General features: G+C 48.6%; 1 protein-coding gene across 2 annotated transcripts in view; it reads left to right on the top strand.

The window, feature by feature from the left end:
- Nucleotides 1–9,852, top strand: part of Rab22a (RAB22A, member RAS oncogene family) — a 46,655-nt gene extending 36,803 nt beyond the window's left edge. The window contains exons 5-7 of one of the 2 annotated variants that reach the window (NM_001398945.1): nt 1–107; nt 631–740; nt 3,600–9,852. In NM_001398945.1, the coding sequence (NP_001385874.1) occupies nt 1–107; nt 631–740; nt 3,600–3,697 (315 nt within the window). In that variant the 3' untranslated portion in view covers nt 3,698–9,852. Of the gene's footprint in view, nt 108–630; nt 1,749–3,599 lie in introns of those variants that run through there. The other variant, XM_063284293.1, reaches the window with a different exon arrangement.
- Nucleotides 9,853–20,409: the final 10,557 nt, after the last annotated feature.

Here is a 20,409-nt window from a genome sequence, read left to right on the forward strand (position 1 = left end):
GAGACGTTCTCAACTTTGAAGAACTGGGTGAGAGAGCTCCGTCAGCACGGCCCCCCTAGCATTGTTGTTGCCATTGCAGGGAACAAGTGCGATCTTACTGATGTCAGGTGAGTTATTAGCCGAGAGATTCCCGTGCCGATTGTGTGTTCCTTTTCTAATGAGCCATAGCCAGGGTAAGAGTCTAGCTTTTATTTTATCTCTGACATTGAAAAATTTCTTGTGTTACATGGTTGGCCCTGAAGTTTCAAGCTAAAATGAAGACTTAAGGCATTTGGAGTTAATTATATTACATGTAGACAGGTGTGTAATTTACTCTAACATTAGTGGTATCACACACAGCATTATCTGAGATCATTGCCTCCCCGGGCTGCTGTGACATTAAATACCTGAATACAAAAAGTCCATTTTATCGACAATTGCTGTGTATCACATCTGATTCCCAAAGGAAGGGCCTTGGCTTTGTTTTCTCTGGGAGTTGGGGGTGTTTAGTATAGAGGTTATAGAAAACATTATCAGAAAGATCATGTAACTCACGCCACAGCTGATCCAAACATCCTTCTGTTTGCATGGGGGCTGGGGGAGGTCTTAAGGGGCAGAATCTCTCTCTGACTAGCAATTATTTCCTTCCAGAGAAGTCATGGAGAGAGATGCCAAGGACTACGCCGATTCCATTCATGCCATCTTTGTAGAAACCAGCGCAAAAAATGCAATAAACATAAATGAACTCTTTATAGAAATTAGTAAGTACCACTGCGTCTCGCAAGTCTCAAGTCTCCTCAGTTCAGGGCAAACACAAACACAGTGCTCTCTCTCACACAAATCTCACCTTGTTTGGTGTAGTCTCAGAGACTGTCCATAAAAGGAGATTTGAGCAGATGAAGAAGAGCCAGTGTCTTTCATGTAGTGTTTTTGGGCGTTACGTGATAATCTCCTTTCCAGAAAGAATGCTCTCAGTGTCAAAGCCATTCCATGCTCTCCTCTTTTTTTTTTTTTTTTTTTTTTTTCTTTTCTCTTTTTCGGAGCTGAGGACCGAACCCAGGGCCTTGTGCTTTCTAAGCAAGCGCTCTACCACTGAGCTAAATCCCCAACCCCTCTCTCCTCTTCTAAATAGGTCTCAGTTACTCATCCAGAACCATCAGACATGAACAATATAAGGTCTGGGAAGTTGGCTCAGCAGCTAGGGCCGTATACTGCTCTGCCAGAGGACCTGAGTTTGATTCCCAGTACCCACATGCTCACAGCTCCATGTGTAACTCAAGCTCCAGGGGCTCTAAGACTGTTGGCCCTGTGCACAGCTGTGCTTTTGTGCTTAGACCTATATGCAGACATACACAGAGTTCACACTACTAAAGATTCTGAGAAGAAGAAAAGAACAGAATACCTCAAGGGAAATGAAATGTGTATATGATCTGTTTGTAAGAAAACCTCCAATCAGTCCTCGGCATGGAAAGGGTTAATCGTCTTCCCCTTCTCTTCCCTCAGAGTGTTAACAGGCTGATGCGGTAGGGTAAGTGAGAGGAGGCCGCCTGGAGCCTTGGGATTCTCTGCAGATCACATCCGTGTTTATTCATTTCATTCAAATTCATCCAAATGTTTATTGGGAACTGTTCCAGACTCAAGGGATCAGCCTAAGGAAAATAGACACAGCCCGTGCTCTTTGAGAGTGCATGTTCTGTTGAGAGAGTTGGGCGGTGAACTCCAGATAAATAGGGTCATTTCACATAATAATAAAAGGTATGAAGAAAGCAGTTGTATAGATGTGAGAATGTGTGCAGACGGAAAGCCCCTGTGGGGAAGAGTTGGAAGCTGAGGCCTGATGAAGGAAGACAGTTAGGGAAGGTCTCTTTGAGGCAGTGGGATGGGAGCTGAGGCCTGACAGTATAGGCAGGCCTCAAAGAGCTGGATGATTTGCTGGCACTGAGCATAGCCAGCTCCCAGATAGAGAGTAGTCAACCAAGCACAGTGCATTTACCCACTAACTGCCTTTAGGTGCAAATCCAAAGTAGCTGGAAGCTGGAGTCTGGGCCTGGGTGACGGTGAAAATCATGAATTGCAGGAACCACCAGAGCCATGCAGGGCCACCCAAGGGAACAGTACCCATGGCTGGGCCCCTCTGGGGTCTGGAGATCAAGACTGTTTGATTTTCATCTTGTGTTCCTCTTTTGAGACAGGGCCTCAAAGTCTTAACTTTGTAGCTCAGGCTTGAACTTAGAGCAATCCCCCTGCCTCAGCCTGCCAACTACCAGAATTTATGAGTGAACAGATCTGTGATAGTTTAGATAGCTCAGAGATGTGAATTTTTATGTACGTGTCCCATTGTTTCATTTTGGCCATTAATTTAAATCTTTCTAGAGTCCTTTGCAGACATCAGACAGCCAGTGTGGCCCGCCACTGGCTCACTGGAGCATCTCCTCATCTGAGGGTAAAGACGTGGCGTTGATGAGTAGCACATAGCTAGGGTCGCTCTTGAGAGGCAGCCTAAGTTTTGACAGCAGACTTCATAGCCTTTTGAATGTCTGCATATAGCATGTCTTCTGTTGAACTGTTCCTGGTTTTGTTTTGGGTTCTTTTTAAAGTTTTACAAATAAACGGGTAGTAGACTGTGTGAGCAACAGATCCTTATAACCGAAACCCAACAACCTTGCTGAAGAGACCCCTGTCTATTTTCCTGGATTAGACAATCAGCCTTTCCCCGGTGCTGTGCCACTAGCTCTGGGAATGTCACCACGGAAAACAAGGCCGGCGTCTGCTGGTGTCCTGGTGACTTTTGGGTGTTGAAATAGCTCAGAGGGGAAGGGCAGGAGAGCCTTCGGACAGCAGCCTTGAGCCATGTTATCCAGGTGGGTGGAAAGGGATAGACGGTTTTTCTCGAAGTTGACGTCAGCCTCACAGAGCTGTAAAGTGAAGCCTACCCTCTCCTGTGATGTCATAAGAAACAAAATGGCACAGCTTTTCAGAAAGCAGTTGGCAACACCTGTGAAACACTAAAATGCACTCGGTAGTCGATGGGAATGTGGTGCTTATGCAAATAAACGCCCTGGGGTAGAGCCAGGGCCCTGGCTCCCGTTCTGTCCTGTTGTGTAACCCCCCCACACACACACATATGCACACACACACACATACACACACGCATGCACACACACACACACACGTACACGCAGTTGCTTGGGATCCACACCCATCAGCAGAGGAATGTGAGTCTAGGACACAGTGAACATGCTCAGCTATCAGCAGCAGCGGTGCACTGTGTGTTGTGAGACCATCCTTGGGGACAGAAGAGTCGGGTACAGTATCATGTTTGTATTTAAAAAGTTTACTAAGTGCTGTCTGGCATCCTACTTGGATCCTGGAATAGAAATATAGGATGCTAGTTTAAGGACTGGTGACATCTGAAGGACTCGTGGCTCCTGGTGCTGTGGCAGGTGGCAGGTGTGCTGTGGGTGGGTTCAGCATGAGGCAGCTCACTCTGCGTCAGGTGAAGAGGCTCGCTCTGCTCCTGTCATCCTGCTCATCTGCCTGGTCTGACCTGGATGAAACTGTTGTGTTGTGTGGCCAGAACAGTGTCTGAGAAGGCACTCCTTCCCTCTTCCCTGCTGCAGGTCGAAGACTTCCATCCACTGACGCCAGCCCGGCATCTGGCGGCAAGGGCTTCAAACTCCGAAGACAGCCGTCGGAGCCAAAGCGTAGCTGCTGCTGACCACCCAGGGCCTGACCTGGACGAAGAAGCGGGTGGACCTGGATGCTGCAGGAGAGCCGTGCCCTGCCACTGCCTCTGCCGCCCGCCGCCTCATGCTCTTTATGCAATAAGGACTCAGAGAACCGTCTGTGTGGTTCTCTTGGAAGACTGCAGCAGGTGTCTCTGTCTGCAGACTATGACGGTGGACTCCGGCTGGCATGCAGAGGGACCATGCTCGTCCCCGGCTGTTTACCTAGCTGGAAGGAGCGTCTGATGCCTGGGTGGTAGGACTGCAATGCTGGGGCTTTGGTAATCAGGATTCATGTATCATTGTAAAGGGAAACAAGCACTTTCACGGATCTTAAGGGAAAGGCTTAGAGATGGTCGTCTCCTTGGTCCTCATCTCTAGTGTCAGAGTCGTGTCATTTAGCTGTGGGAAGTGATCACAAGTAGATGGGTGGATGTCCCTGGGACAGTTCTCACCGTCTCTAAAGCACTTTGACGCACAGTAGACTCACGCAGGCCGCCATTGCTGCGGCTGCTGGTTCACCTTTGGTTTGCTTCTGACCCTGTATGTGTCAGAGCCCGCCGTGCACATTAGCTCTGGCCACCTTTCTACATAAGCTCTCCTGGTCCAGGCCATGGGGTGGACAGGCTGCCTGGAGCCAGCAGAGTTGCATGTACCTAAACTGATGAGCAGTGGTTTATAAAGAAGAGGAGAGGACAGGACAAAGCAAATGAGTCTTTTGGTGGGATGGGTTTTGTTTCTGGTTTTTGCCCAGTTTGTTTTGGTGGGAAAAACAACTGTGCTGCCTGGCATATGTAAATTTGTAGTCTATATTTATGATACCATTGCTTAAAATTATAAATTATGTAAATACATTAATAACTTCTGAGTTCCCTTCAGTACTCATTTAGTCCTGTGCCCAGTCTCCTGTGTGCCCACCCGTTTTTCAGCCTATCCCACAGGAAACTCTGAAGCCCCATTTACCTTGTGTAGAAGAAGCATGGAGCACTTAGCTCGAAGCTTCCTTCCTCCTCCCCTCACCGTCTGCATCCCATCTGGAAATGGTAATAAAGACATATGCCTTCCTGACAAGCCTGACTAGTCCTTCCTGCCTGGGGCCAGAGTGAGCCCAGCACCCGTCCGTCCCTCCGTCATGCACCTAGGGCCAGAGTGAGCCTCTCTTAGCTCCTCCAGAGAGCTTGGACCAACTGTTTTAAGAGTGCTTTGCTTATTAACAGCCCGGCTCACCCTCCCTCCTTTATTTTCTCTTGCTTCTGTTAGTACTGCACACTCTTTTCCCTCAGGAGCCTGATGAGGGTTTAATATAATCTAAAATAAAGCAGCCAAGTGAAGCTGCTGGAGATCTGTTCCTGGCCTGATTTGGCTCCCTTCCAGCCCGCGTATTGTAAGGGAAGGACATTTACAAGATTAAATAGGAAATGAAACAGCTTGAATTTCAAACCAAATTGTGTTTTCAGAGCTGTCCTTAACTGAACAGTCAAAACTTTTAAAAACAATTGTTACTAGTTTATGCCCCTTCCCCATATGCGTAAAATGGAGACGGTTTAACAGAGTGGCAACCCAGGTGACACTAGACCTGAGCGAGGCCTTGTAACCATCTCAAGTTGCCTATCATTACCAAAGTCAGACTTTGGCTCATGTGGACAAGGCTGCCCTCTGCGCATCCAATGGCTGCTCTCTTCTGCAGCTCCTGGCCCCTACTGCCTTCCCTCATGTGTCACACAAAGGGAATGACTGGCCACGGCTTCTTGTCTATTTGACAGGATGAGAAGCATAGACTCTGTGTTCATGTCTTCCGCACCCTCTCTGTCACCAGCCTTCTCTAGAAACAGGGTTGTCCTGCTTATGATACTGTGCTGTAGTCAGTGACAGCAGACTTTCGTCAGGGTGAGCACAGGGAGCGTCCTATTCGGTGAGCGTCACTCCCTCCTCTTCCCCCCCCTCCTCCTCCCCTCTTCCTCCCCCCTTCCTCCTCTCCCCCTCCTCCTCCTTCAGAATGCATATGAAAATGCACTCACAGTGCTTTTTGACCACATTTTAGATGAAGCAGGAATCTATTATACATTCCTTATTTCCCTGGCTGTTTCTTAAGAGAAATAGCCTCACTCCAAAGGCGTCAAGACATGGCCCCTCCCTAAAAATCTTTGGTTCCCTTGTGACGCAGGGCCATTTTTTAAAACTTTGAAGAATGAACGGAAGGGAAGCTCTTTAATTAACTGCCGGTGTGTATTGATCTCTCTCAGAGGAGCTGGAATAAGCCCCTCGCAGGTGTCCGGTCCGAGGAACCACTGTCTCTCCACGTCTCCCTCTACATAAGTGTTTTTCTGATTCCGCGATAACTAATTAACCATCATTTGGTGATTAAAGGAACATAGTGGGAGAGCCTGATTAAGTGTCCTTCAGTGTAAACTCTGAGAAGTGATTGGGAGGAGTACCTACTACAAGCCCTTCTGCCTCCCAGTGAAACGCCGTCCGTCCGTCCGCCGCCCGCCTGTCAGCTGCCTCCAAGACAAGTGCTGGACATGGGAGCTGAGAGCTTTATTCCTCTTAAAACAACCCAGTCCTTGCTCCCATCGATGATGGCGTTTGAAGTGTCCGCCTCCTCTCATTGTGCTCCTGTCCCTTAACTGCCTACCCAGGTCAGAGCTTGAGATTTTCTTATGAGAGGCTTGACTACTTGAAGAGGCCGGCATCCTTGTTGAGATTAGCTGCCCTGTGGAATTTTTAATAGATGAAAGGGAGGGAGGGAGCCTTTAATTTTAGGACTTCTCTGTAAGTCTCATATGTATTCCTTGTCTCCAGGAGGAAAATAGGTTCGGGGTCTTTCTAAAGCTCTAAGAGACAGAGTACTGAAGATGTTTTGTAGTAAGTAGCTGTCTCTTGGCACCCCGGGCTGCCAGACCAGAGGGCCTGGTGCTATATTTCAAGGGTTCCATGTTTGGATGGGTGGGTTTGGTTTGGGGTACACTGCATGCCAGCACATCAGCCTCCACATCCCAGAAGGCAACGGTTCATTGCCTTCTGTCTCTTTCTGCTGCAAAGACATTGATGGGGCACAGCTCAGCATGTCTTCATACACATCCTTTCAGAATCCACAGAGACCCCCGTGTGTCTGTAAGACCCTGCAGGAGTCAGGAAAGAAGCCTTACCTGGGACCCCTAAGCCAACCTGCAACCTGCTTCAGAACATGGCTGCCAAAGAGGCTGGCTTTTATCATTAAACTTAGCAGGCTGTCACCTTGACCAGTGAGCACAGAATGACCGTGGGAGCTAGCTCCCGGAAGTCTTCACTTAAACTTGTTCTGAAGGGACAAGCAACATACTCATCAGTTGTTTGATTTCAAGACATGTTCCACCTCTTAACAGCTCATCTGTTTCTAAGGAATAAATGGGGTGTACCTTCAGGATTCAAGGTGTCAACTACATCTTGCTTGGTCTCCTTGACTTCTCAAAAAAAAGGCCAATGATGCCAAACATTGGGGTTGGCATCTGCTATGAAGGCTGGTAACACATGTTCCATCCCTGGGTCCTATGTAATGGAAGGAGAAGAATTCCACAGGTCGTCCTCTGATACACACACACACACACACACACACACACACACACACACACCCCACCACACCACATCAGTAAATGTCATAGTTTTTAAAAAAAGTATTCTGAACATCAGAGCAGGGAGAGCATAAACAGAGCACCATGCAGCTTTAGAAAAGGAGGGTCAGATAGAATTTAGCCCGAGACTCAGAGGGATGACCTCAGTGAATTTCCCGTGGCAGCAGAAAGGCTTGTCTCGACTTCCAGTAATAGAAAACCGGGCAATTTGATTATCTGATTTTCGAGAAATGTTAATGGAGTTCCAGGGCATTTGTCCTGTTTTATGTGCAAATGAAAATCTAAAAAATATTAGAAGGACACACACCACAGTCCTCAGGAGCCTCCCTACCACATCTTGGAAGGTGACAAGCGAGGGGCCTGCCGAGACAAGGTTCCTTAGATGTGCTGCAAAGGGCGGGTGGATAGAGCTTGGGATGACCAAGTTTCTCCTCGTCCTTCAGGGTGCTCTTAGCAGGGAGGAGAGTGATTTACTCTCTGGAGCTAGGACTTCCACCAGCATGCATCACATTTAATTTGATGGTCTGTACTATCAGAAATAACTAATATCTGTGTTCTTTCCTCTCGGAGAGCAATCAATTATAGATGTGCTAGAATATTTTGGCTTCAAAACAAAAGGATTCAGAAGTTTAATAATGATAAAAAAAAAAAGTCCCAGGCCTTCCATCGGTGCCTTTTATTATGTTGAACATTTTTGATAGCAAGATTAGACCATATAAATAGTAGACGGTGAGATTAAAATCATAATGTCTAACAAACTTAAGAAAAAATGTTTTAATTTGCTGTGAGTTCATTTTATGGTGCCCAGTGCCTCATCAAAATGCTTCATAATTACAACAAGCAAAAACCCGGGTAGCTCTCCACAGACAGGCCTTAAGTGCCAAGCTCTATCTGCCAATTAATGGAGAGTCCTAAGACAGCAATGATTTTTTTTAAAGAGCCTCCTTTAATTGACAGTTTTCAACTACGGGTCTTAATGTCCTCCTTAATCGCACAGTAGAAGCAGCCCGCTGGCTCCGGCATGCGGCCTCTCGACCAGGAACTTTCCAGGGTCTGGAAGCAGGTTGTTTACCACGGTCTGTTGGAGGGAATCGTCTTTAAAATAGCACATTGCACACGGGGCCCATGGTCTTTACTCAGAACTAGCATCGCCAAAGAGGCCCCAAGTGTCAAACAACGGCAAGCTGTGTGCTCTCTCCACTGCTCCATGAAGCAGGACTTGTGCTCCCCTCCTTCAGGCTGTGGTCAGGCCTGCCCACAACACTGTTTGCCTTGAGGACTAATCCTAACATCGCTGGGCCATCATTATCACTTGGCATTTATACCGAAGTAATCCATTTCCCCCCCCCTCGGAAAAGGCTGGAATTCCATCCCCTCTCCCCCTCAACCCCCACCCCTATTTGAAGTTTACTGCATGGTGCATGAAAGTCTCTCAACTTGGGTCACGCCCATGACATGACCAAGACGAACCAGTCAGCGTGGTAGGTGAGGATGATTGGCAGCTGGGTAGTCAGAGCCGCTGACTGGAGCTCTATTTTTAAAGCCATTTGTTAGGCCGTCATAGCCAGAGCTTTATTGCCCTGGGAAGGATCCTTTTTTTCTTTTTAACTCACCCCACTCAGTCTCTCCATCATCTTACATCGTGAGTCACACACACCATCATCAATCACCACCCTGACCTTCAGAAATTACCGCCTGCCTTCCACAGGATTGGTGGGGAATTCTCCCTCAGGCCCCAGCCACCTCGGCACGCGTGACGCACCCTTCTCTCAGGGGCAAAGAGCCCCCAGGACTTGTAGAAGGGCAGTGGGCAGCATTGAGCCGGAGAGGTAGACAGTGACCACACTGACAGAATGTGATCGGTTGCTAGTGATAGGAGGACGGGCTTGAAGGGTCAGAACTCCACGGAGTCTATAAGAGAGCACTTGTCAGAGAGTTTAAAAGTCCAATTCAGATATCTAGATAGAAAAGACATTCTAAGCCCTTGTACCAGCAATCCTTTTTTTTCCCCCTCCCAAGAGTGCCATCCCTCGTCAAGACCCAACGCCGGGAGTAAGTGACCGGTGCCTTTCACAACAGCATCTATGTGGAAATGGAGTTGCCCCTGGTTTCCCAAGCCTGGCAGCACTCTAAACCGCCTGAACTGAAAGCCGCCGCGGCTTCACAGTGCTGACATACTGCCTGCTTACCTACATGTAACTCAGTCCTGGGATGAGGACTTGCCAAGCCTGTATAGATGCTCGATGACCATTTTTGCAGTCCGACCTTGGGCAGGACCTAAGTCTATGTAAACCGTGTGATATCCGTTTTGTTTGTAAATGCGGAGAAAAGAAAACTCGGCTGTTTGCTCTTTGTTGTAAGATTTCTCTTTTGTGCACTTCTGTTTGCAGACAGTAGGTCTGGCACACTCTGGAAGAGTGTTTCTTCAGCGTGACTCTGCTCGTACGCTCTCATAGAGTGTGCATGCTCTGTCACTAAAAAACTCATATGAAGAATGGCATGTGAACATTTTGCTAATAAAATGCTACGTTTACAGATGCATGTTTCAGCCCTCAGTGTTTCTCGGGCATTCATTCCGGTTCTTTTCGTTTGGTTTTGTTTGAGATGGGTTCTCCTCGGGTAGCGTAATGAATTCCCCAATCCCAAGTGTTGGGATTTCTGGTTTTGCACACCACACCCATCACCTTTTACATCCCTCTAACCACATATGCCAAAGACCCCAGAGACAGGTTTGGGGCATGAAGTTTGAGAAGGTAGTGGTGGTGTCTGGTGGAAGGTTGTGTATCTGTGGGGTGTGGTGGAAGGTTGTGTATCTGTGGGGTGTGGTGGAAGGTTGTGTATCTGTGGGGTGTGGTGGAAGGTTGTGTATCTGTGGTGTCTGGTGGAAGGTTGTGTATCTGTGGTGTCTGGTGGAAGGTTGTGTATCTGTGGGGTGTGGTGGAAGGTTGTGTATCTGTGGGGTGTGGTGGAAGGTTGTGTATCTGTGGGGTGTGGTGGAAGGTTGTGTATCTGTGGGGTGTGGTGGAAGGTTGTGTATCTGTGGTGTCTGGTGGAAGGTTGTGTATCTGTGGGGTGTGGTGGAAGGTTGTGTATCTGTGGGGTGTGGTGGAAGGTTGTGTATCTGTGGGGTGTGGTGGAAGGTTGTGTATCTGTGGTGTCTGGTGGAAGGTTGTGTATCTGTGGTGTCTGGTGGAAGGTTGTGTATCTGTGGGGTGTGGTGGAAGGTTGTGTATCTGTGGGGTGTGGTGGAAGGTTGTGTATCTGTGGGGTGTGGTGGAAGGTTGTGTATCTGTGGGGTGTGGTGGAAGGTTGTGTATCTGTGGTGTCTGGTGGAAGGTTGTGTATCTGTGGGGTGTGGTGGAAGGTTGTGTATCTGGGGTGTGGTGGAAGGTTGTGTATCTGTGGGGTGTGGTGGAAGGTTGTGTATCTGTGGGGTGTGGTGGAAGGTTGTGTATCTGTGGGGTGTGGTGGAAGGTTGTGTATCTGTGGTGTCTGGTGGAAGGTTGTGTATCTGTGGTGTCTGGTGGAAGGTTGTGTATCTGTGGGGTGTGGTGGAAGGTTGTGTATCTGTGGTGTCTGGTGGAAGGTTGTGTATCTGTGGTGTCTGGTGGAAGGTTGTGTATCTGTGGGGTGTGGTGGAAGGTTGTGTATCTGTGGGGTGTGGTGGAAGGTTGTGTATCTGTGGTGTCTGGTGGAAGGTTGTGTATCTGTGGGGTGTGGTGGAAGGTTGTGTATCTGTGGTGTCTGGTGGAAGGTTGTGTATCTGTGGGGTGTGGTGGAAGGTTGTGTATCTGTGGGGTGTGGTGGAAGGTTGTGTATCTGTGGTGTCTGGTGGAAGGTTGTGTATCTGTGGTGTCTGGTGGAAGGTTGTGTATCTGTGGTGTCTGGTGGAAGGTTGTGTATCTGTGGTGTCTGGTGGAAGGTTGTGTATCTGTGGGGTGTGGTGGAAGGTTGTGTATCTGTGGTGTCTGGTGGAAGGTTGTGTATCTGTGGGGTGTGGTGGAAGGTTGTGTATCTGTGGGGTGTGGTGGAAGGTTGTGTATCTGTGGTGTCTGGTGGAAGGTTGTGTATCTGTGGTGTCTGGTGGAAGGTTGTGTATCTGTGGGGTGTGGTGGAAGGTTGTGTATCTGTGGGGTGTGGTGGAAGGTTGTGTATCTGTGGTGTCTGGTGGAAGGTTGTGTATCTGTGGTGTCTGGTGGAAGGTTGTGTATCTGTGGGGTGTGGTGGAAGGTTGTGTATCTGTGGGGTGTGGTGGAAGGTTGTGTATCTGTGGGGTGTGGTGGAAGGTTGTGTATCTGTGGGGTGTGGTGGAAGGTTGTGTATCTGTGGTGTCTGGTGGAAGGTTGTGTATCTGTGGGGTGTGGTGGAAGGTTGTGTATCTGTGGGATGTGGTGGAAGGTTGTGTATCTGTGGGGTGTGGTGGAAGGTTGTGTATCTGTGGTGTCTGGTGGAAGGTTGTGTATCTGTGGGGTGTGGTGGAAGGTTGTGTATCTGTGGTGTCTGGTGGAAGGTTGTGTATCTGTGGGGTGTGGTGGAAGGTTGTGTATCTGTGGTATCTGGTAGAAGGTTTGTTTATTAGCCAGGAGTAAACACATGAAATATAGCTCTCCTTACAAGCCATTGTGTTGAGAGTCTCATGACTCAGGGGAAGTAACTTTAATACAGGTTGGATGGCTTTTTGTCATTTGTAAAATATATAAACATGTGTAGAAAACACCATGAATCTGTGTCCAGCCCAAATGGTGATGTGTACATCCCAGAAATATTTCTACCCTGTTTGTGTGTGTGTGTGTGTGTGTGTGTGTGTGTGTGTTTGTGTGTGTGTGTGTTTTGAGACCTCATCTAAGTACACCAGCCGTGTGGGTGTGCTGTTGTGTCTGGCCTTGAGTCAGAATAGCACGAAGCACTCGCGTTCACTCCTGCCCGAGTATCTAGAACACTCTGCCTGCAAGCAGACTCCTGCACTGTCCACCCTGTATCCATAGGCACTGGGTTGCTTCCGGATCTTTGCTGCTACGGGAGTGCCTGAATGAGCGTTCCTGGTTGCCTGGCTGGTCTACTAGTGCTTGTTTTGTTTTGGGTTTAAGACGGGATCTCACTCTAGCCCTGGGTATCCCAGAATTCACCCTGTAGCTCCGGTTGGCCTGGAGCTCATGGAGAGCCACCTACCTCTGCAAACTGGGGCAACGGCTGTGAGCCCCCACCCTGCTGCAGTGAGCATTCTTTAGTGTACACATAGCATTCCTCTTGGGTACATCCTGGCAGTAGCACTCCTGGCTCCCGGGAGGCATGTGCTTATTTGTACACAGTTTTTGCTCTTTTTTTATTAGATGCACTTTTCTAAGGTGGCCCCCTCCGTAGAACCCACTAGCAGAGAATCCCTACTGCTCCATCTCCCTGGTTACAGCCTGTAAGTCCTTACCCTGCTGCCAGCAGTGGTTATTTCTGAAGAGAGGTCGGGTGACAAGCACCTTTTTTGTAGATAATTCTATACTTGTGCAAGCTCCTACTGTGTGCATGATCTTCAGTGCAAGCTCCTACTGTGCGCATAAACTTCCTTAGTTTCGAAACACAGTCACTGGAAGGAGAGAACTGATTCCTGAAAGTTAATCTCCAACCTCCTCATGCATGCCATGACAGAGATGTGCCCGAATTCACATCTCACAGAACATTTTTAGGATGTCTGGGCTGTTGTGTGTGTCACTGCCGCGCATGCTGCTCTCTGTCCAGTGTACTGAATAAACTTGTTTTCTTTCTGCTTTGGTCTAAAGGACAAATGCTTTGACCAGCTGACCAACTCCTCACTGGATCCTGCAGGCTTCGAAGGGCTTACAAAGCCTCTAAAATCACAGATAAAACTTTTAAGACCTCCTACCCCCTCTCCTGCCTTCAGAGCTTCAGTGAAAATCAATAATAAATAAATAAATAAATAAATAAATAAATAAATAAATAAATAAAAAAAACACAAAAGTGTGGTTGTCTGGTTTCCCCTGGGCTCTACACACATCACAGCACAGGACGTAAACATGGTGCCACACATCTGAAATCTCAGGAGGTAGAAGCTGGAAGACACGGTACTCGGGATCACCCATAGCCACTTGTCATGGTAGCACACTGCTTTAATCCCAGCCCCTGGAAGGTAGAGGCAGGCAGATATCCAACGGTGAGGCCAGTTTGGTCCACACAGAGAATTGCAGGACAGCCAGGGCCCCATCACCCATTCTACAAAGTCAGGTGTGCTTTACGCTTGTAATCCCAGTGCCAGGGAGGCAGAGACCGGCAGATCCCTCTCAGCCCAGCCAGCGCTGACACTAGGCCAGTGAAAAAATTGTATCTCAAACCAAAAGAACCCAAAGGACAGACAGCCACAATCATCGTTGGGCCTGAACGTGTGCACACGCGCATACACACCTGCATACTTGCAGCTGCTCGAGCACACTGAAGTGTTTTGTCTCACTCTAAAGCTTCGAGCCAGTTTAGGAACAGCGTGTAAAACTTTCACAGGGCACATTTATTTCCATGTCCTCCTTTGCCGTAGGTCTTTTCCAAGCTATCTTAGATCCTCACAGAAGCAAGGGAATAGGGAAGTGTAAACACACACTAGAAGAACAAATTAGTGTCTGGCCCATCAAAGCAGCACTACATAGGACCCAGTGTCGGCTGTAGATGCTAAGAGGGAAAAAAAAAAAAAAAAACAGAAGGAGGCCAAGCAAAAAAGGAAGAAACAGATTACCACCACCCCAAACAAGCCAGATGCCGTTAATGCACAAAACGATGGCTTGGGGCTTCACAACTGTCTGCCCACTTGAGCACACAGCCTCAGAATTGCTTGCAGACTGGTCTCTTGTTCCGGAACGTGAATGTACTTCCTCTGAGATGACAAATAAGAAAGCGTGGATCTTTTTTAAGTTTGGAAGGGGGTATTCTTTTAATAATGATGTTCAAAGTGATGACTCCCCACCGGAAATAGCCATGGGGGGTCGGCTGGGAAGCCAGGCATGTGAAATACACTCCCAGGAGTGTTAAGTTACCACTTTTCTGTATAGTGCTGGTTGAGCCTGTAAGAAGTGGGGGGGGGGGGGCAGGGGAGCTGGGGGGAGGTGAGGAGGCGGGGGGGGGGAGCTTTCTAGCCAACACCTTGTCAAGATGAATCACTTGGTTAATTATGATTTTTCATCAGACCTCCAGTCACTTCAGATTCATTTCCAGCGTTCCCTTGGAAACGAGATAGACACTCAGAGACCACCTTTTGCAAACATGTGCGCAGAGGTGCAAGAGTCTCTGATACCCACTGCTAATGGGGTAGGACGCAGGGCGGGGGTGGGGGTCACTTCTCCCTTTATTAATATTTAGCATCGAGCAGAGCTTCAGGCCTCCGCAAAATCACGTATATGGAAAGGAAAATGGAAGAGCTACCAGGGCTCAGCTCCATTAGAAAAGGGCTTTTTAAAAAAAAAGAGAGAGAGAAGGAAAAAAGAAAATTGAGAAGTCGAGAATGTTAATTTGGGGTTAAAGCCCCTTGCTGGGACAGCAAGACCCAGTGGTATACTATCATCCACACTGGGGGGCCTCTGCCAGATGAAGGGGTCAGGCCAGGACCTGTTTGCATATAAATGAGAACACACCTTAACTTCACAGTTGTTTCGGTTTGGTGTTTTCATTGGTCAGAAGCCTGTGTGGAAGCCTGGTGGTGGGAACCATCCACATGCTGTCAACAGGCTGGTAGTCATGGAAGCAGCCCTACCTTGGTGCCCACACTGCCCAGGCATGAAACGGCCCATCTAGAATGTGTCACCTCAAAAGATTTTCACACATCTTCTGACTGCGCAAATCAACCCCATGTTAGGGAATCGGGATCCGAGTGGGCTTTCTTTGCCTCTTCTCGAATTCCTCCTGAAAGTAACGGGCGGTGGAACTGTGGCTGAGAGAGAGGCAGTGTTTATAAACAACCCCACCAGAAACTGGTGGCTGCAGAAAGACAGCAAGTTTGGAAGCCTCTGATGCTTCAATGAGGATGACATGAAGTCCATCTTCTTCTCCCCCAAAAGGCAGACACAGAAGCATAGGCCTGTAACCCCAGCACTGGGAGGCTGAGGCAGGAGGATTACCATGAGTTAAAGGGCAGCCATCTGAGCTCCAGGGGCGATTAGAGTCCAGCCTTGCCTGGACACTGAAGCCCGTCTCAGAAACCAAGAGTATGCAAGGACTCAACACCAAATGATGTCCTTTCAGTGTTTGTCTGCAAAACCTCTGTGGGAAAAAGACCCAAGTCATTCACCTCAGAGACCACCCAAACACAGATGCCCTTCCCATTGGCCTCCAGGCTGGGCGTACGTCTCCTATGGCATGCACACCAGTTTAGGGCAGTTAATACATGCAGGACCTCCTTCTGTTTTTAGAGTTCAGGATGGCCTCAAAGTCCTGCTGTTTCTGCATCTGCCTCCTAGGAGATGGAATTAGGGCATGCACACACACACACACACACACACACACACACACAGAGCATTTGTCTCCTGTGATCTGCTGTGTGCATTTTCCTTTGGGACATGGCTTCACACTGTAGCTCAGGCTTTTCTGCAACTCCCTGTGTCACCCAGGCTGGCTTTGAACTTTTGACGATCCTCCCATCATAGCCTCCCAAGCTCTAGGGGTTACAGGTGTGAGACTGATTTCCGTGACTGGATTTATTCACTAAGTGATAAGGATGCAAACTTTATTGACTAGAAGCCAAGTGTCTTGTCAATCAGCATCAATCAGCACACACATGCACACACATAAACACAATATGTACTTGCACACAAACACACACGGGCACACACATACACATGCACACACACACTCATGCACACAAGCACACATGCACACACACCACCACCACAAACATGCATACATGCACCCATGTACACACACACACACACACACACACACACACACACACACACACACATTCTGTTCTCGGGCCTGGCATGCAATTGCTTGTACCAGGGCCGTGTATAGCAGGCACCTGCCTCCTGTACAGCAGGTCCATGGGACACTTCTTTATTGGTTCTATATGAGCCTAAACGATATGAAAGCTTCTCCTCATTTTTCATAATGCTGTCTGTTTTTTTTAAGATACACCCACATAAGCCTGTGTATACACACAAACACAAAATAAAGAAAAGATAAATGTTTAAATTGCAGAGAAAAATGACAAAAAGACAAAATATTTCTTGTAACAGAGTAACGGGATCAGGGGAGGGGTGTCATCAGGAGACCTGAGACTCAGAGCAGGGAGCAGAGGAGCCAAGAAGGAAGGGACGGAGCAGCTGAAGAGGCGGGGAGCCCTGCAAACAGTGCAGATGGCACAGCAGCTGACTGCCACTGAGCGCCGAAGAAGGTCGCCTCCCTCCCCTCTCTGGTACCATTGCTCCTGTGCTGATCCATCACCGTTTATTATTTGGTTTGTCAAACGTTAAAACATCCCTGCCGTTGCAAAGTCCTGCATCCCGGGCTCAGAGGGATAAATAAATGAGAAATCAGGACAGGGCTTCTTGAGTCCAGACAGACACCATGTATTATCAGAGCACAAACAAATCAGGGCCCCCGCAGGGAATTAAGCTTCTGAGAAATAAAGAGAAGGGAGACAGCTCTTTTGTGGGTCCTCTCCCCTAGAAAAAAAAAAACAGAACGGGCTATTTACTACTCTTTGTGGTTCCTGCTGCTACAAGTTAAGAATCATCTGCTTCTGTTTAACAGTGTTTAGAGGATGAGGAGGGAGGTATGTCTTCAGAGTTAGGGAGCACTGCTGGTGAACCAGTTCTTGCGGCCTCGGTGCCTGGACACTGATTATGCATTTGGAACTCAGGAAGGTTACCAGCAGAACTGATGAACTCACGTCTTTCATATAGTGACAGATGACTGATACACTCACCGTGCAACAACTCCAGCCCCACCCTCGTTTACTCCTTAAAGCTCTGCCTCTCCTGCCTCCTCAGACTGAAGAGAGAGGTAGGTAGCTAAGTGAAATCCCCACAGCGAGACTCCCTGCAGGTATCAGGCCAGTGATATCAGCCAGCATCACGGCCCATGTTCCTCCAGGGGCCCTGCCTCTCACACAGGCCAAGTTCCCATGTTCCCCTGCCAGTGAGTGGCGACACTAAGGACCAAGCTATTAAGAGACAAACATCCCACGCAGCTGCCATGGTGTGCATCCAAAATACACATCACAGAAGACCCCCTCAGCGATCACCCGTGAGCCCACTCAAAGTCTGGTCTAAGTTCCAACGCAACCACACAGCTCAGTATGGAGAGCTATTCCTTCACTCTTGTTTTGTTCTAGCCCTGGCTGGCCCCGAACTCCCGAATACCCATGAGATTAGAACTGAGCTGCAGCACACACGGCCAGCTCACTCTTATCTGCCTTTGGAGGTCCATGCAAAGTGCTGGCCCACATCCTCACAGGATCTATGTACTGGACGGTAGCCTTTCCAGTTACCTCCGGTCAGTGCACCCCATTTCTGGCGTCCTCTCACTGCCATCTCCCCAAGGAATGCCCAGAGTTCCACACCAACCCACACACCTACAGGCATGTGAGTGGGCTCCCTGTGTGCAAGGCATTGCTGGTAGCCTAAGCAGCCGTCCTGAGGGTAAGCTGTGTTAGGCAGAAGAACGGACCGGACTGAGGCAGTTAGCACCCACTCCTGCTCTTCTAGGACATAGATGACAGGCCTCCTGCTGCTAAAGGGCTCATCTCTGGGCTCCTGGTTTCCCCTTTGATAGAAAAGCAGAGTGCTGTCAGCCACTGGGCGGTGGCCCGAGCATTCCTAGGAGCAGGGCGACTAGAACGGAGAAAGCAAACTAAAGTGCCGTGTCCTGTGTCTGTCACGGTCACTCCCCGTGCCCTGTATCTCTGTACATTTGTCTGCAGTTCCAAGATTCCAGCTGCCCTGCAAAGGCTGGGGGTCTGAAGGCACTGCAGCTCTTTGCAGGGACCTTGGGGGTAGCCATCTAGTCAGGACAGAGGAGATGAGGGCAGGAAAAAAAAATTCTGTAGGTGGGCCATAAATGACAGCTCTCAGTGCGATCGATTGATGACTCTTATTCCCCTTGGGCAGGTTCCTGCACCTCCTTGGACCTCTGTTCCTTGGACCTGATCTGCATGTGTACCTAAGGGTGCTTTGCTCCTGGCGTGCTCTCATGCTGGATATGTAATCTTTTTTTTTTTTTTAAGCCATTATGCACTACTGCCTTGCCCTTAGGGGCTCACCAGGAGGGGCACACAGACAGCAGGAATAGGTCTAGGTCCTGCTCTCAGCCACTGGGAGGGACCAGGCAGCCCACTTCACTGTCTGTTTGCCTTTTGTCTCTCCACCCTGTGCGAGCACGTACCCCCTCAAACATCAACACTGTGAGTACGGTCACTAGGGTTTCCCACGCACACAGACCCATGTGGGCGCATCCCGTGCTCTCTAACACAATAGTAATCTGTGAAGCCCCGAGACCTCTCTCCACAATGATGCCGCCCATGCTTTCTCTTGCTTGCTCAAAGCATTTTTTTTCAAGCAGCTCTGCCCAGGGGTGGGGGCGCCCACAGAGGTAAACACACCTCCCTCACCCCTAAGGAGAGAGAATCTAATTATCATCTGGAGATTCTTTGGGGATCTGCTTAATAAATCAATAGGAATGATTTGTAATTAGAATATCAATTATTTGTATGCAAATGTGGCCTTCTGGGTGCTTGGGGACAAATTCTAAGGATTGAAAGACTCCCTCCCTCCACCCCCGCCCTCTCTGACTCTTAATTACGTTATTTCGTTCATTCATCAAACATTTATTGAACACCTTCTACGTGCAAAGCACAGAGACAGGGCCCAGAAATGCACCTCTGCTTCCTCTCAGTTGGCAGAAGGGTCCAAGAAGGCTAAATGTAGGGCCAAGCTTTCTTCCAGGGACAGAGTCCCAAACTTCTGGACAGTGGTCCAAGCCACTTAGGCCATCAAGACCCTCAGCTGAGGAGGAGCCCTTCCCAGGCCTCCCTGCCCAGGTCTGAAGGGGTCTTCTCTCCTGGGGAGAGGCTCGTGTGGCTGTACCCCCTTTTAAAGAGTCTATGACGCTTTATGGGCTGTGATCACCCCAAAACCCATCTAGGCTTGTCCTCAGTTTGCCAGGTCTTTGTGGTTCTAGCAAACATTATGAACAGGTTTGTCTTGACACTTCAACCCTAGAAGTGGTCGTTAATCACTGTGTGTGTGTGTGTGTGTGTGTGTGTGTGTGTGTGTGTGTGTGTGTGTGTTGGTGAAGGTACATGAACACAGGGACAATAAATCTTTATCTCCCATTAATTTCTTCAGAGTGTGTGTGTGTGCGTGTGTGTATATGTGTGTGTGTGTGTATGATGTGTATGTGTGTGCATGTGTGTGTATGATGTGTATGTGTGTGCATGTGTGTGTGCATGTGTGCATATGTGTATATGGTCTGAGTTGTGGGGTATGGTGTGTGTGTATATGCGGGTGTGTATATGATGTGTTTGTGTGTATATGACAGTGTATGTATGATGTGTATGTGTGCATGTGTGCATGTATGTGCATGTGTGCATGTGCGTATGATATAAGTGTGGGGTATGGTGTGTGTATATGTGTGTGTATGAGTGTGTGTGATGTGTGTATGGTGTGTATGTGTATATGTGCATGTGTGTATAGTATGAGTGTGTGTGTTGTATGAGTATGTGTGTGTGTATGTGCATTCGTGTGTGGTATGAGTGTGTGTGTGTTGTATGAGTGTGTGTGGTGTGTGTATGGTGTGTATGTGTATATGTGCGTGTGTGTATGGTATGAGTGTGTGTATGTATGTATAGATTTGTGTGTATGCTGTGTATGCCCGCACACAGAGGATGATGTCAGGTGTCCCACTGTCTCTCAGCACCTCCCCCTTACTCCCTCGGGACAGGATCTCTCTCTGAGCCTGGAGCTATGTCATCAGCCAGCGAGCCCCGGTGGGGTTAATGGCTGTGCTCTGTAGACCATGCCCGGATTTCAGTGTAGGCACTGAGACCTGAACTCAAGTCCTCAAGTCTGTGGTTCAGGCACCCTTGCTGGCTAGGCCATCTCCCCAGC

Source organism: Rattus norvegicus, chromosome 3, assembly GCF_036323735.1.
Source record: "Rattus norvegicus strain BN/NHsdMcwi chromosome 3, GRCr8, whole genome shotgun sequence".
NCBI classification, from domain to species: domain Eukaryota; kingdom Metazoa; phylum Chordata; class Mammalia; order Rodentia; family Muridae; genus Rattus; species Rattus norvegicus.